We start from the raw sequence: 15,952 nt of genomic DNA, 5'->3' as shown, positions 1-15,952 counted from the left end.
ACCATGGGGAGGGATCCAAGGGAGATGGATCAGTGGGTGGAGTGCAGTCCTGCAGAGCTTCACAAAGCCACACAATTTCTCTTGCAGGTCTCAGTGCCAGCCATGCACAGAGACAGATCTATTCGTTTTCCTTTCCAAACTTCCCTCTCCTACTGGACACAAGAAATAGAGAAAGAAACAGCACAGAAATTAAAGTCCGTGGCACTGGCTGTAAGAGAACTGCCAGATGTGCAGCCAGCTTCTGAGCCTTGGCCAGACCTGTGTTTGGCACTGTTGAAGTTCACAGCTATTCAGCGACCTTCCCTCTGCATCCCAGCAGCAAAGGTCATGGCTGACTCCGCCTGAGATGGGACTTGAGGTAACACAGGAAGAACTTCTAGCAAGCCTAACTCATTTCTTCTCATTGGGACAAAAATTCTTTAAAATTGTTGCATTTGGCAAAGTTGTAAAGGAAACATTAGTAGCACTATGAACACAAACATGCCTTTTGCAGCTGAGCTTCTCCCAACAGCAGCTGCTCCATCCCTGAGCAGAAGCTACTGTGAGACAAGAATTTGAGGTCTCCTGCAGCGCCTCCAACATTGCAGAGAAAGAAAGGTTTTCCCCATTTAGTCAAGCGTGAGAGCTGTAAGCTCCTACAGCCACAGTCATTTATTTGTAGGTTACCTCCAGAGCCGACGTTCCGCAGGCTCGGTTTGTGTCTCCGCCGGGGCGCTGCCGCCGCTCGGCGGTCCCGGGCGGAGCTGGCACATCCCGAGGCTCCGGGGCTGCGGCCAGTGAAGCGCGTCCTCTTCAACCCCTTCGCATCGCTCCTGCTGCCCACAGAGCTCAGATCAGCTGGAGAGCCCTTCATCCTGCCCATGGGGAGCTGGGCTCGGGTCCTGCGCGTTTGCTGGAGGGGCTGCATGGAGGGATCCTGCACGGAGGGACCCGCACAGAGAGGAGACGGCTCCTGGGGCTTGGCCGGGGACACGAGGGCGCCCAGCTCAGCCACCCAGCAGCTCCCTGCTCGGAAAGGAGACAGCGCTGGCCAGCTCTCACTGTCCTGAGCGTCTGGGCTCTGACAATTCCCATCAGACCCCGGCTCACCTGTGGGGCTCAGGCATTTTAAATGTGTTCTGTGGTAACTGTGCTAGTCACCTGGAAAATTAAGCCTCAGCGAGAGGCAGAACGGGACCTCACTGACGGAAAGAGAGGGAGCACTTCTGCTCCCAGGCGCTCTGACAGGTGTTATCAGACACCAGCCTGTTTGTAAAGGCAAGCAGAGGATGACACTTCATTCCTGTATTTCCAGTGCCACCTTCTGTACAGAAGGGGAAACCGCTGAGTTCAGCAGCGCCGAGGCATAAAACTGGAAAATTCTTCCCCCACCCACGTGGAAAAATTCAGTCACTATTGAAATTAAACACTGAAGGATTTACATTTCAGTAGCTCAACAGCACACTGAGTTGTGTGCTAGAGACACCCACAGGTGCCAAAACCTTCTAATTTTACAAGGAAAGTACATCAGCCTCACTTTGTGTTTGTCATAAATTTGTGCCGTTTCTGGGATGGGATGTAATGGGTGAGAGAAATAAACATCCACTATTATAAAAAAAAGCAAAGTGTAAGTCTGGCTATAAATATCAAAGCCTCATGTCACATAAATTCATGGGGCCGTGATTAAAGTATGTGATCAGCAATAGTTGTTTTTCTTTTCTTTGTCATCCTGAGCCTTTCCCAGAGGTTTTCAGCCTGAGACTGCTGTGGGGCCGGAGTGTCCTGGCTGTGCCATGGAACACACACCTCATCCTTGGAGACTGCACTGCACCAACCACACAGCCAGAGGACTGTGGGAAACATCCAGGTTTTTTATATTGTATCAAGAGTTTGCAGCCCTTAAAAAAAAAACCCAAAACAAAAAACAAGTTGGATTTTCTTGTCCCCAATTTCAATTAAGAACAAACCTGATTTTTGTCAGTTGGTGCCTTGCTTGGCTGAGCCGTTGTCAAAGCTGCATTCAGAGCAGCAGCTTTGCAGAGCCACATCCCTGGAAGTGTTCAAGGCCAGACGGGATAAGGCTTTGAGCACCTGAGCCTAGTGGATCTCCCTGCCCTTATCAGGGGGTGAGTAGGTGATCTTTAAACTTCCCTCCTAACCCAAAGCATTCTGTGATTTCATTCATCCTTCTGCATTCCTACAGTGCCTAGAAAATTACTTGATTACTTGATTAATTACATTCAGGAGGTTTTCCACTAAGCACTATTCAGCATGATTATCTGGTACCTCCAGACTTTCATTAAAGAGACAGACAAGGTCTTATCATTTTCCTAATAGCTGCCCCATGCTGCCCTGCCAGATCTGATAAGCTCTCAAGATGATTTGGAACAGCCTTAGAACATCCAACCACTTTTAATTGGGGTCAGTGTCTTCACGTCTGCAGATGCTCCTGTCACTGAATGATCAAATCACTCTCCTCTGTGATCAGGATGAGCAGTCTGTGGCACACTGAGCGTCCCTACAGGAGACAGAGAAGGTGCTCGGGCAGTAAAGTCGTCCTCCCGTGATTCTGGACCTCTGGCAGGGCCGCACTGGGCAGCACCGCTGTGTCCCCAGCTCTGCCTCTGGTCACATCTGCAATTTGCTGGCAGAACCAGTCGGGGACGCTGCTCTGGAGGCTGCGGAAAGCTGGAACCGAGTGAATGACAGACTCTACACAAACTCCTCTGAAACCTGGATTTAGGTACTTGTTTCCACAACACTCACAGTTTGTTTAAACTATAAAAGTGAGTGAAGCAATTCTGGCTGAGCAGCCTGTTTCGAGTTTGTTTTCCAGTTGTCCGCAGTACTTGAGTCTCCCTCTCATCAAAATTAAGTGTTCAGATTCCATGGGAAACTTTCCAAATTCTGGCTGGAATACTCAGCCATTAATTCCCAATTTGCCCATCTGCCAGGTCTAGAAAACATTTCTTTAAATCCTTTAAAACATATGTCTAAACTGCTTGTTTATCTGTCAACATTGTCTCACACTATTTAATTTTAAAGCTTAAGTTTTTAAACCTCTCAGGGCTGACCCTGCTCTGAACGTGAGGAGCTGTCAGTAAGTTTGCACCATGTAACAACTGCCTGTGGTACCAGACAGGCTGCGTGCCCCTGACCACACACTGAGCTGCTCAGATTCTCCCACAGCACCTTTTCCCTAACCCCTGTTAAAATATTAAAAAAAAAAAAAAATTAAAATGGATTTGAAAGGAGGCTGAGGAGCTGGAGAGAGAAAATGCAATTTCCTTGTTAACTTACCCAGACTGCCCAGAGGCAACGCCGGAGCCTGATGCCCTGAGGGGAGCTCGGCTGGCACAGAACTGCTGCCAGGTGGGCTGGCTGCTGACAGGAACCGGCTTATACGGAGCTTTAGGGACACCAATTTCAGTTCAGACAGAACAGTTCTCTTGGTTAAATGGTTGAGTGTTTGCAGAAGAGTCTTCTGCAACCAGCAGAGATTTCCCCGTTTGCACATCCCTGTGCTTCAGTATTCCTCTGCTTCCAGTGCTGGAGTGTGTTGCCCTGATTTTTAAAGTGTTAAGTTTTCTTTTATAGTACTTCTGAAAGTTTTAAAGTTCTCATAAAACTTCTTTAGCCTTCTGATAATGTTTACATATTTCTACTGGAGTTCTCACACATTGTTCATGTAAATAATGATTGTTTTGCCTTCTTCTTTGTAGGAAGACAGAATTGATAGACTGTTGGTTTGACCAGTGTGGTTGGAGAGGTGGCAATTCCATCCTCCCATCCACGGTCACCTTTGGAATGCTACAAATACCAGATGTTCAAATAAAACTTTCTCTTTTTTCTCTTTTAAACTTACCAAGCTTCTGTGTACTCATTTCATGTCCAATAGTGACAGCAGTGTTTGACTTCACTGGAGCTCCCCCAGGTTCCCACTGCCACGGCTCAGCCCCGTTCCATGCCCTCACCTGGTTTTCAAAGGAAAGTTCCCAAAAAGCTCCTCTAAAGCTGTCACTACATGGCCACACACACAGAGCGCGTATACGGACACAAAATATGTTATTTATTGTGAATTTTGCAAAGACACATTTAAGCAACAAAATATACATTTGTGAACCTTTAGTTTTATACATAACAATCTGCTACCATAGCAATAAATTAAATATACATTATTTACAACAGACATAGGTCACCAGAAACTACAAAGCACTGCCTCTCTACATCAAAAATAAACTTTGTCAGATACATTTCTTCAAGATTCATTTTCTCTCTGTAAACTCTCTTCACATTCTCTGCTATAAATCCAGCATTTCCCTTTGCAGGACGTACGCAGTGCTACATTCATTGAAGGCGATGAAAGCATGCTGGGGCTGGGGGCGGGGGCTGGAGCGGCAGCGGAGCAGCGAGAGCGGAGGTGGGACCTGCAGAGGTGCCGGGCTCTGCCCTGGCTCTGGGGATGGTACCAGCACCGAGCACCTCCCGCAGCCACGAGATCCCAGCCCCAGGCACAGCCCCTTGGCGGCACAAACATCTCTAGGCCCCTCACCTGCCGTTCTTGAAGACCCTCAAAACTCTGGAAAGAAACTGAGTTTGTGCTTAGGATCCCCTGCTTCCCTCAGAAAAAAGCACCTCTGTGTTGTGCTTTGGCTCTGTGGGGTTTCAGGAAGATGCATGTGCCAAATGCTTTCCTGAACGGGAGCCGAGCCAGAGCAGCTGCTCTGCCAGCCCGGAGCAGCTGCACAGCAGCCCCCAATGGAGGGGAAGGGTCCCGGCCCTCTCCCGGAGCCAGCGGCACCAGATGTGCAGCAGCACCAGATGTGCAGCGGCACCAGATGTGCAGCGGCACCTGAGCTGAGCCGAGCGGCTGCAGCACGAGCAGGCAGGGACCCAAACCCCGGCAGAGGGGAGCACCCCCAGCAACAGAGACCCCTCCCCACAGCGGGGGCTTCCCCATCACCCCCCTAAGGCGTTCCTGAGCCCCTCTGCTCCCTCTGCAATGTCACTTCTGAGGACGGCAGAAGTTGTGTGCATGGAAACAGTGGAATCAGAAAGGAAAATGCACTGCCCAGTAATTCTAGTGTCAGTTAAGGATCCTTTCCTTTATATATATATATATAAATATATATATTTTATACATATATATATATATATATATCCCTTTTATATATGTATAGACGTGTAAGTGTCACTTATAAGCACAAAGCATTTTGCAAAATATATACAGGAACACCTCCACCCGCTGGAAGTGCAGGAGTTCCCGGGATGTAGCACAAGCACAGCTCAGCCCCAGAAGCGCCCCGGGACAAGCCAGGCTGCGCCGGGGTGGAGGGGCGGGCCGGCACGGGCAGCTGCTGGAGCCCGGCCGGGACCGCAGCAGCCAAAGCCCGGCTGCTGGTGAGGATGCACAGCGGGTTTTCGGCCCCTGGCGAGGAGTGCTGCTGGAAATGTCCCGCAGGAGCTGCTGGCAGACCTCGTGCCAGACCCCGGCCCCACCACTGCTCCGCGGGCTGGCAGGAGAGACAAGTCCAGAGCACTGCAACTCTCCCTGAGGCTTCACGCTGTTCTGCTAGTCCCATCTGAATAATTCCCAAATCAATCTAGGTCAAAAAGGAAAGACACAGTTTCAAGAGAAAAAAAAAAAAAGGCAACAAAACAACCAAAAATGGTAAACCAGCTGACAGTAGCCACTGCATCATCTGCTGAAAGATCTCACGGAGATCAGCACCCACAGGAATGACGACATCTACAGAACCGAGTGACTTCTCAGAGGAAAAAGCAAACCCAGAGCAGACCCTGGGAGCAAGTCATTGCACCAGTCACTGTTTCACCCTGCAGCCTCAGGAAACCAGACCAAAGCTTCTAAGAGGAGAATTGGGGGTAGGTTTGAAAGTGCTACTGAAGCATCATCAGACAAGTGCTGAACAGCAAAGTGTGTGATCCTGAGACACCTACAGCTACAGGCTGGGCTGAGCACACTGCATGCTCCTCTTCCAAAGGAAACTCAAGACTTAAACTCTATTGAAATGCAACTGGCTGGGAGCAGGAGGGAGCATCCCCATGGGACTTATTGATATTTACTAGTCCTACACAGCACTTAGGGCCGGTGAAACTGTTCCCTGCCTTTTCACAACTGTTCTCCTTCTTTAACCTGGTTCCCCTCCCATCATAGCTACAGCCTTCCCGCATGGATTAATTCCAGCACGAGCAGAGCACCTTTGTGAACCGGATCGTAAGGCTCTCGGAGAGCACCTCCCTGCAGGAGCAGGGTCAGCAGAGCACGTTCTGCTTGCCTTGGCTCATCTCTGGCCCGGGGAGATGACAGGGAGGAGGGCAGGTGATGGTTGAATCCTATAAGCACTTGCCCCAGCGAGAGGGGAGCAGGAGCAGCCCCAGGGCTGCTCCAAGAGTACAGTTCTGCCCCCGCTCCTGAAACTGTCAGGTACTTTGTGCCTCTTGGAGCATCCACTGGGGGAAGGTGACTTTGGCACTCAAAGTCCTCTTTTCAGTAGGAATCACAAACTTGAAGAACTGCGTTCACTTGAGACTGAGAATCTGATTTCATGAGGGTGTCCAAAGGTCACAGGCTGGGGGGACGGGGGGGAATATCTCTGCAGCATCATGGCCTGTCTTCCAGAAAATGGGTAAGGGAAATCTATGAGCAATGTGAAATTTACGGACAGGCTTCAGGAAACTTCACATGAAGTTCCATAAAAGAGCAAAAGGATTTCTTGGCATGTTGAAAGAGGTATTTTCTGGGGAAGGGCATTATGGGAAAGTTACCTTGCAGAATTTATAATCCTTTCAGAATTACAAGAGCTTGCTCAAAAGCAGCAGGACAAACTCTGTAAGGGCTGGAGCAGCCTAATGCCTCACAAATCACCAGAGTTTTATGCATTTGCTTGCCTGGTGATCCAAGCCACAGGGCAAAGCAGAGCCCACCAGGTAAATCCCCTCTGGTTCCTGTTCTAGTACTTAGAAAAGCTAAAGCTCTATAATACAGCACAGCTTTAGCTTTGAGTCACCTTTCCAGGCCTGTGCTCAGGCAGGGACAAAGCAGGGAGGATGAACCTGCCAAGGAGGATGAGCTGGCTGCTGTCCCCAGCTCCACTCCCTGGGCCACGTCACTCACCTGCCTCTTGTGCAAGAAACTGAGCAAGTTTGGAGCGGGAGGCTGCCTCTGCCCTAAGAGTTTTGGGGTCTAGGTAGGAGCTGGGGGATGGCTGGAGACACACTGCAGACCCCACTCCAGGGAGAGCTGCCCAGGACCCCCCCAGGGAGGTTTTGCCCAACTGTCCCCAGAGAAGAGCAACAGCAAACGATGGTGGAGGGCAAACTGCCCCAGAGCCACTAACACCTAACTTTGGCCTGAACCCCACCCTTCAAAAAACAAACATAAACCCCTGTTTCCCCACTGATAACTGCAAATAAAGCATGGAGGGACCTAAACTATGTGGAGGTCTCTCCTGCTGCCCCTCTGCCCAAAAGGAGCTGCCAGGCAACCCAGGGATCAGGGAATGGACGGTGCCCACCAGCTGCAGCACCTGTGGGCAACCCCAGGGTGAGCCAGCAGAGCACCAGAAGGGGACGTGGCCCTGGCCACGTGTGTGCAGCACAGGCAGGGACACTCCCCTCCTGCACGCAGAGCGGGGGCGCAGGGCGTGTGCGGGACAGGGGGACACCGGGTGAGAGGTGGCTGGTCCCTGTCAGGACAGGACTGCAGCAAGGTGAGAGCTCTTTTCTGGTGTAGCAGGCGAGGGCACCTCGCTGCCCGTGGCCGGGGCGTGCGTGGTCCCATGGGGTGTTGAAGATTTTTCCCTTTGTTGAAACATCCTGTGCAAAGAACGAAAAGATAAAAGTCAGGAGTGTGGAAGGAGAATATTCCCACCCCTGAGGTGCTGGCTATGAAGCACCTGTCCCAGGGAGGGAGCTGAAGCCACGGCAGTGCCCTTCCCCAAAACACCAGGCCACCCATCATTCCCAGGTTGTGGGAGAAGGAAACCCAGTGACTGGGTGAAAATCCAAGCTTTTTGAGATCCATGCTTTCAGAAATGTAGCTTTCTTTCATTTCAAGTTCTATGGGCTCTTCTGCTCAGTTTGGATCTTCCTAATGACACCCTTAATTTCATGGAACAGAAGGAACCCAAGTAAATCCCACTGAGTTCCCTTTACCTCTGCCCATGAAATCCATCTCATGTATCTTTGGTTTCCCCTTGGATTTTTGGAATGGGTAAAGATCTGCACTGCCTTTCCACCCCAGTGCCCAGAGCACAGCACAGCAAACCTGGAGATGGGCACCAGTGTTTGACAAAGGTTAACTGGGAAAAATGCAACCTGCTGGGCCAGGGCGCCCGACCCTGGGAGCAGGTGCAGGAGCATGGTGCTCCAGAAAGGAACAGCAGCACTGGTGGGTGCACACCTGTCACGAATCCCTGCCCTTTCCCTCACTCACCTACAGCAGCATTTAAGGTGTTCTAAGGTACAGTGTGGATCCCATAAGCAATACCAAGCAGAGTGAGCAACCCCAAACAGCTTTTTTGCACAAAACAAAGTAAAACATACCAACACTCACCTGTGACAAGTTCATGACTTCCTCCTGCTAGTGGCTCTATGTGAAAGAACAGAACATGGGGTGGGTTGCAAACAAAGGGGCAAGAAGTCACAAAATCCCTTCCCTTTTCTCCCTCACGGGCCCCAGAGCCACCCCCAGAGCCACCCCCATGCCAGGCAGGGAGGACACGGCTGCACAGCATCCCACCAGTGAGAGCCCTGGCACCTACCATGCTGGAGCTGCCATGGCTGAGCTTGTCAAAGCGAAACTTCAGGTTGGACCTTGGAGAATTTCTGTTCTTTAGATCTGCTGAAGGGAGAGGACAAACAAAGAACAAAAATATTAAACTGTGAACAAAAATATTTGCTGTAGTACTGGCTGCACTCGCCCAGCTAGGCACTTTAATAGGCTGTCAGGAGTGCTACCAATATTTAGTCTGCCTTGGCTGAATGTTTGGCAAAAGCTGTACATTAAGTGTTTGCGATGGAACAAATTGAGGCTTAATTACATTTCACAGTCTTTCTCCTGAAAATGCCACTGAAAAGGCTACAAGGAATGACTGATCCATATAATGTATGGGTGGATTTTCATGTTCTTGGCAGGAAAAATACAAAATAAACACTTCAAGCATTAAAAGGGGCTGGTTTAAGGGTTCACAAAATCACTAATGAAATAAGGAGGAAGACCTGTTGGGTGCCGAGACACAAAAAGTCTGCCTGCACTCCATGGTCCCCTTTTGCCCGTAATGCTCTAGTTACAGAGCTGTTTGGATCTATTCGTGCTTCCCAGCTGTTTCAAAAACAGCTCCTCAGCTGACAGCGTGTCTCCACGTGGATGCTGGTGCCTTGTGGCAGGCTCTCTGAGGCTCAAGGAATCAGAGCCATGGGGATCTGTGGGCGAGGGGTGACTGTGGCCATTCCCTGTCTCACTGCACCGTCACCACAGGATGGGCCAGCAAAGAGCTTTTCCTGCCTCTTTGGCCCTTTTGAGCTGCACCTCATTGTGCAAATCCTCCCACTGAAATGGATGGAGCTGGTGAGCGGGCTGGCAGGAGAGGAATGGAGCCAAGACCACGGGAAACTGATTGTTGATGAAGTAATTGTGAGTCATGGCTCAGCCTCTGGAGACAGAGTTTCCACACTACTGCACATGCCTGTCAGGGGAGACAGAGGGAACAAAGCCACAGCAAGAGCCACCTCTGCACTCTAATTGAGAAAGGAAACAAATTCCCCATGGAAGTACAGAACTATAGCACATGGGGCCACCTCTCCAGAACAGCCCTGTCAGGACGGGGCTGCCCCACACCCCGTGGGTGCCCCGACAAGGCTGGGAGGGGGCTCCTCCATCCCAGAGCCACAGCCCCCCTTCCAACCCGCCACCACAGGAACCCAGGGGCTTTGGCTTTGGGTAGCTCCAGAAGTGAAAGGCAGAGCTGGTGCCTCCTGCCAGTCTGCCTGTCACCCACCTGTGGGGCTCCTGCTCATGATGACAGGGGTGGCCGTGGCCCCCACGCCGGGGCTCTCACTGCCGGGCGAAGCGCTGTAGACAAACACCTCCTGCTTGAAGGGGGACGCGGTGGAGGGCTGGCTTCCCTGCTCACAGAGACAGGACATGGCTTTTCCTGCAGTCAGGTCTTCCCCCACACCCTGCCACTGCCCCACTGCACCCGTTCCCACTGCAGCTACTGGCCTGGGCAGAGCGAGCAGTGCCCAGGGCATTCCAAGGCTCACTGGGGTGCCACAGAATCACAGAATGGTTTGGGTTCTGGGTTTGGAAGGGACCTTAAAGACCATCTAATCAGACCCTCCCTGCCACGGGTAGTGACACCTTCCACTAGAGCAGGTTGCTCCCAGCCCTGTCCAACCTAGACCAGGTTGCTCCCAGCCTTAGACACCTCCAGGGATGGGGCAGCCACAACACCCCAACGTCCCACCAGGCACACCAACCCTCCTCCTCCCCACAGCCAGAGATGGGTTAAGCCTCTCCTCATCAGCAGTGAGCAGGCACCTGGGGGCTGGCAGGCACTCCTCCCCATCAGACCCCAGAGGTCTGGAGGCAGCAGGGAGCCGAGGGGAGTGGGGAATGTGCTGGGGGAGTGTTTGGTACCTACCACGCTGTCGTAGTCCTCCAGGGTCTCGCTCTCTCCCGCCGTGCTGCTGAAGCTGCTGGTGCTGGAGGAGGAACGGGAGATGTTCGACCGCCCGTTCTCTTTCAGCTTGATAAAAGGCCTAGAGAGAGGCGGAACGGAAGGAAGGGCGCGTGGCTGTCACCAGGGATGCGTGTCCCTTGGACTGTGACGGGGGACAGACCCTCCTGCACACCCCCGGAGCAAAGTGCTGCCGTAGGAATGAACCTCTCGGGGTGCTTCAGCACATAACCACTTCCAAAGGCATGGGATAAGGCATTGGGTGGGTGCTCAGCAGGAAACCCTAGGTCGAGCTGACTTGGCCTTGGCAGGGAGGAACGGGCACAGCGGCCTTCTATGTCCTGGGGATTCGGGCAACCTTGGTCAAACGCTGCTCCTTGCTCTTCTTTGTAAAGACCAAAAAGGAGCTGTGCTCAAGAATCACCAGAATCTTTTCTCCCTTAATATCAAACTTATTTACAGTAAAATTTAGATATGGTTTTGTTTGACAAATTCCTTGATGTCTGCTGAGCTGTGGTGGAAGAAGGATGGGCTCGTCCTGGCTCACCTGTCTTTGTTGGGGCATATTTCAGGGGAGCTGGGGTTGGATGAGGTTTCAGATTTCATCTCTTGGGAAGAATGTCCCAAATCTGGTGTCTTCTGGGCTCCAGAAACACTGTCACTGAGGGCACAAAGAGACAGGTTGCACGAGTTATACAAGAGACTTAAAAAGGATGGTCAAATTGTCCTACCTAACACCAACAATGAACTGTGAGAGCGGCAGGTGCTCTATAGATACCACCACAAACTTACCACCTTGTCCTGCTCTCTGCCTGGCTCTCCGATGTCGTGTGCAGGCGAGGGAACAGTCCTGACCGGCGCTTGATGGGGCTCCTGGACTGGTTCTTGGCAGCAACAGCTGGGACAGGGGGCTGAAAGCAGAGAACAATCTAAGTTTGAGAGCAGAGCTCTCTCCTGGGACTTCAGACACGAAACATCCTGCAAGGAACCGCGCTGCCTGCGCATCTAAAAACCACATAATGCCAGAACTTCTTTTCTATCTCCTTTTACTTTGGGGCCAAAACCCCAGGAAGATTATCTTTGGTTCTTCCACAAAACGAGCCCAACTTAAACAAGGCATCCAAATTCACAGCCTGCTCAAGTCTCCCCCTCACCCTGACCCTCACTGCCCATGCAGGGGACTGCCAAGCTGCATCAGTGGAATGCAGTGACCTGTCAGGCTGTGGAGGGGTGGGACAGAGGGACGGTGGGACACGTGGACATGCTCACCGAGAAGGTGGTCTTGGTCACCTCGCCGCTGTTGTGTGCAATGCCCCCGCTGAGGCTGCCTGGGATGCCACTGCCATGGTGCTTCTTCTGGCTGCCCACCATCGTCTCCATGGAGTGGCTGCGCACCCGGATGGCTCTCTGTGGCACAGGGGAGAGCAGGTCATCGCCACCCAGCGGGGTGCTGTCCCCAGAACTCCTCCCCAGCTTCAGGTCTTCCCCAGGCACAAGGGAGAGCAGGCTGCCTATGCCTCCCTGAGAGCAAGCACACCCCAGCAACAGCACGACTCGTGACAGCAGCCCTGGCAGGTGCAGCTGAACATGGGCTGCCCTTGGGGAGCCCCGCAGCCACCACAGGATCAGATTCTCCCCCCATTGCTCTGTGAAATCAAGGACTCCATCTCTGGGACCAGGAGATGCAGACACAAGCCCCAGGCCCTGCCTCCTGCCTGGCCAACCTCCCAGACCCCTCGGCAGGAATGGGAACCACAGCCAAGCCAAAAGCCATGCTTGTGTGCACACCCTCCACAATTCTGCCTGGACTCAGAGAGGACAGATCCTCTCCTGACTTTCTTGCACTTCTCCAGCCTCTCCCAAGACATCCCCTGAGCTGGAGGCTTCATAGCCACATAAAAGTGCTTCTGTTCTTCAGCAATCTACTGCTTGAGAATACATTTAGCCTGAACTGCTGCTGTGGCTTCTGGTTTGGTCTATCCACCTCTGGAAGGGACTGAAGGTGAGCTGTGCAGCACTGGCCCCACAGCAGCCACAGGCTCTCCCTGATCCCATTGATCTTCATTTCTCCATGGCAAGCAGCCCCCTTCCCTCACTCTTCACATCAGCAACCTTCTCCATTCTCATCTCAGCTATTCCCTCAGCCACGGCTCCTCCAGCCCCTGAATCCCAGCCCAGGCTAAAGAGTAAATGAGCCATGGCAGGCCAAACTCCTGAGGGTGCCAGCTGCATCTGCAGCATGCAGGCTGTTTGCTGCTGGCTCCGGGGGTCACGGAGCCACAGGTGGACCTGCACCAGGGTAAGAGGAAGCTGCAGCCCTGAGCTCTCACTGAGCCTGCAGTGCTGAAGACCACAGCCCCAACAGCTCCTCCTGCCCATGCAATAATGAACATCAAGCAAGAGTCCATCAGACTAAATTTATTGGGGTCAGCAGCATTCATATACAATTTGATGTTGTTCTTAGGTAAAAGTGATCAGTTGCTTTGCTGCAAAGCAGCAGCCACAGGCACTCACACTCTGCAGGCTCCTGTCCAGGGATGTGGAACTCTGTGGGGTTCCCCACCACCCCAGCCCTGAGGAGTGGCTCCTTTCCCCGCAGAAGAGGCAGAGGCACCTCTCACTTGCTCAGAGCAGAACTGGGCTCTGCTCACCTCTGAGAACTGGTCCCCTGGTCGCCTGGCCAAGGGGATGGGTCTGTAGGCTGGGCCGTAGGTGCAAGGCAGCGGGCAGAAAGATACGATGGGGACCAGGTGCGAGCCCCTCCAGCCCTCCTTCACCGCGTGTCCTCCCCCGTCACTCCGAGAGCGCGCGGTGCAGGACGTAAGCCAGCAGGCAGCCCAGCAGCGCGGGCCCGAGGCGCCCAGCATGGACCACGGGGCTCACCTCCCACCCCAGCACTCCCTGCAATGCCAAGAGAGCATGGTCTGTCTCCTCGCTCACACAACGTGTGCCAGAACATCCCTGCTTCACCTCAGCGTGCAGACCCTGAGGTGTCTGTACAGCAGTGCCATTCCTCACGTCTCACACTGGACAGGACACATCTGAGCCTCTGCAGCGGGCTCTGGGGAGCTGTGCAGCCCTCCTCCCCAGCCCCATCCTCCAGGTACAGGATGAGGCAGCTCATTCACCAGTCTCACTTCTCTATGCTATAGAAATAACCATGCCTGAGATAATGGCAGGAGCTGTCCCAGCAGTCGCAGCCAGGACAGCCCCCCTGCCCAGACCACCAGTGCCACCCAGTGCCAGCCCCCTCCGTGCTACAGGGCAGCTGCACCACACACACCTGGCAATGGCTTGTACCCTCAGACTCAGGTGCTGCTCCTCCATCTCACGGGGTGTCCCTGCTGCCCAGCCAGTCACTGTCCCTGCTGCCAGCGGCTGCTCAGAGTTTCCTCCACAGCACTTTACCCATTCCTTTTTCTCCAGGTAACATCACCTGCTTTCCCTCCCACTGAGCCAGTCTCCCTGGCACACTCAGCACCACTTCCCCACTCCACACCCAGCACCGTTCTTTCTATCTTTGTTTGAAGCACAACGACCACCACACGCCCCCGCTTGCTGTGGCAGCTGCCCCAGGCATCCCTCCTGATCCCTGTCCCACAGCAGTGGCAGGCCAGGAATTCCGCTATTGCCCCACATTGCTCCAATTAATTTCTTGCATTGAAAAACTGGAAGATACCAGGAGCAGAACATGAGCCAGAACATGAGCAGGGACGTGTCCTGCCACAGCAGAGCCCAGCTGCAGGCACACTCTGTGGCAGGGGACTGGGCCTGAACTGAGACCCCCCTGGGGACACAAAAAATGCTGCAGCACACTGGTAGAGAGGTGCTCAGGAACTCTGGAGAAGTCACTCCAATGGGGACACTCACCAACAATGCAACCATGCCAGCTTTTGCTTGCTCCCACTGGGACAGCTTGGGCACTTGGCAGGCTGAGCAGGCAGTGGTGGCAGCAGTCCCCACCCCCTCTTGCTACCCTGCCCTCGGGGGACATCTCTTGTCCCCCAGCACGTGCTCTGCCAACCCCAGGTGCTCTGGGGTTTAGCTCTGCTGTCGGCAAGGGCAGGGCTTTACCTTGAAAGACTCCAGAAAGCCTCCATGACCCCCATTCTCCAGCTTGTCCTCCTCGGGCCCCAGCCCCAGCATGGTCTGTGTGTGCCCGTGGAGCTCGTCGTGAAGGTTGTCCAGCAAGGCGGCCCGAGTCCGGTCCTGCGGGAAGGACAAAGGCTCAGCCAGCGCTCCAGGGGAGGAGAGAGGCACCGACCCACGGGAGAAGAGAGACACCGACCCACGGCACCAGCTGTGCCTCCTTGGGGGCAGCGCCTGCCCCACGGTCACCACGCTCTCGTCCCTGCGAGCACTGACCCAGTTCAACAGGGAAAGGCGGCTTCGAGGAGGAGTGGGAAAGCTCCCCAGAGCCACTCCAGGCAGGGACACGTGGGCAGCATTACCTCCAGCTTTGCAAACTTGTCGGACTTGCAGCAGGCGTTCTCAGCATTGATGAGCTTGGTCAGCAGGAATTCACGGAACTCGGGGCTCTGCGGGGAGACAACCAAGGTAGAAAACACCCACCATTTTAGGACTCTATGTATCTCTGGTACCACAGCTGTACCAACCCAAAACCCAAGCTCACAGCACCTGGCAGTCCCTCCAGATGTGGAAGCGTTGGTGGAAAACCCCAGATGGGTTTGAGGTGCTCGCCTGCACCAACACAGCGCCTCAGCACCAGAGCTGCTGCTGCCGCCTTGCTCAGGTAATGCCATGCAGTGGTGCATGGCCACTCACCCTACCATAAACACCAGGGGCCTCAATGGAAACCAAAATTAATGCAGGTCAATTCCAGAAGTCCTGTTTTCCCCAAACCAGTGTGCTTGGAAACATCTTGGACATGCACATCTACTTTTTTTACAGCTTGGAACATGCTTCCCTCTCAGCCCCTACCTTCTGGAACACCGGAGGGCTCGGCAGGGGTGGGCCAAAGGAGGGAACGTCTTCCCGGGCTGTGACTGATACCTGAGGAGTCAGAGACATGTTATTCCCACGGGTTTATGCCACCTACACCCAGGTGATATGTCAGACTGTTCCAAGGCACATTCAAATGCTGAGGACCATCAAAACTCTTTAACAAATGAGCTGTTTTACAAACATGCATTTTATGTACTGATGTCTGTATATACACACATTATGTAACAGTGCACACATAACACACCTGTGTGCACACGTGTGTGCGTTCAGCACACAGGTACAAGTCCCCACCAGGCTTTACACTGACT

At 53.2% G+C, this 15,952-nt stretch overlaps 1 protein-coding gene across 7 annotated transcripts in view; it reads right to left on the bottom strand.

Annotated features, from left to right (window-relative positions):
* Positions 1-4,027: 4,027 nt before the first annotated feature.
* The window catches only part of RAP1GAP2 (RAP1 GTPase activating protein 2), a 53,860-nt gene continuing 41,935 nt past the window's right edge, over positions 4,028-15,952 (bottom strand). For 4 of the 7 annotated variants that reach the window (XM_053960895.1, XM_053960897.1, XM_053960901.1 and 1 more), the window contains 11 exons: positions 15,621-15,692; positions 15,131-15,217; positions 14,754-14,888; positions 11,949-12,086; positions 11,472-11,590; positions 11,227-11,340; positions 10,644-10,761; positions 9,999-10,125; positions 8,763-8,842; positions 8,555-8,590; positions 4,028-7,815 (listed from right to left, as the gene is read on the bottom strand). In XM_053960895.1, the coding sequence (XP_053816870.1) occupies positions 8,582-8,590; positions 8,763-8,842; positions 9,999-10,125; positions 10,644-10,761; positions 11,227-11,340; positions 11,472-11,590; positions 11,949-12,086; positions 14,754-14,888; positions 15,131-15,217; positions 15,621-15,692 (999 nt within the window). In that variant the 3' untranslated portion in view covers positions 4,028-7,815; positions 8,555-8,581. The remainder of the gene's footprint in view (positions 7,816-8,554; positions 8,591-8,762; positions 8,843-9,998; positions 10,126-10,643; positions 10,762-11,226; positions 11,341-11,471; positions 11,591-11,948; positions 12,087-14,753; positions 14,889-15,130; positions 15,218-15,620; positions 15,693-15,952) is intronic. The other 3 variants (XM_053960896.1, XM_053960902.1, XM_053960899.1) reach the window with 2 other exon arrangements.

Source organism: Vidua chalybeata, chromosome 20 (genome assembly GCF_026979565.1).
Source record: "Vidua chalybeata isolate OUT-0048 chromosome 20, bVidCha1 merged haplotype, whole genome shotgun sequence".
Classification (NCBI taxonomy): Eukaryota; Metazoa; Chordata; class Aves; order Passeriformes; family Viduidae; genus Vidua; species Vidua chalybeata.
The sequence above is the reverse complement of the archived record's forward strand: the minus strand, read 5'-3'. Positions and strand labels throughout refer to the sequence as shown.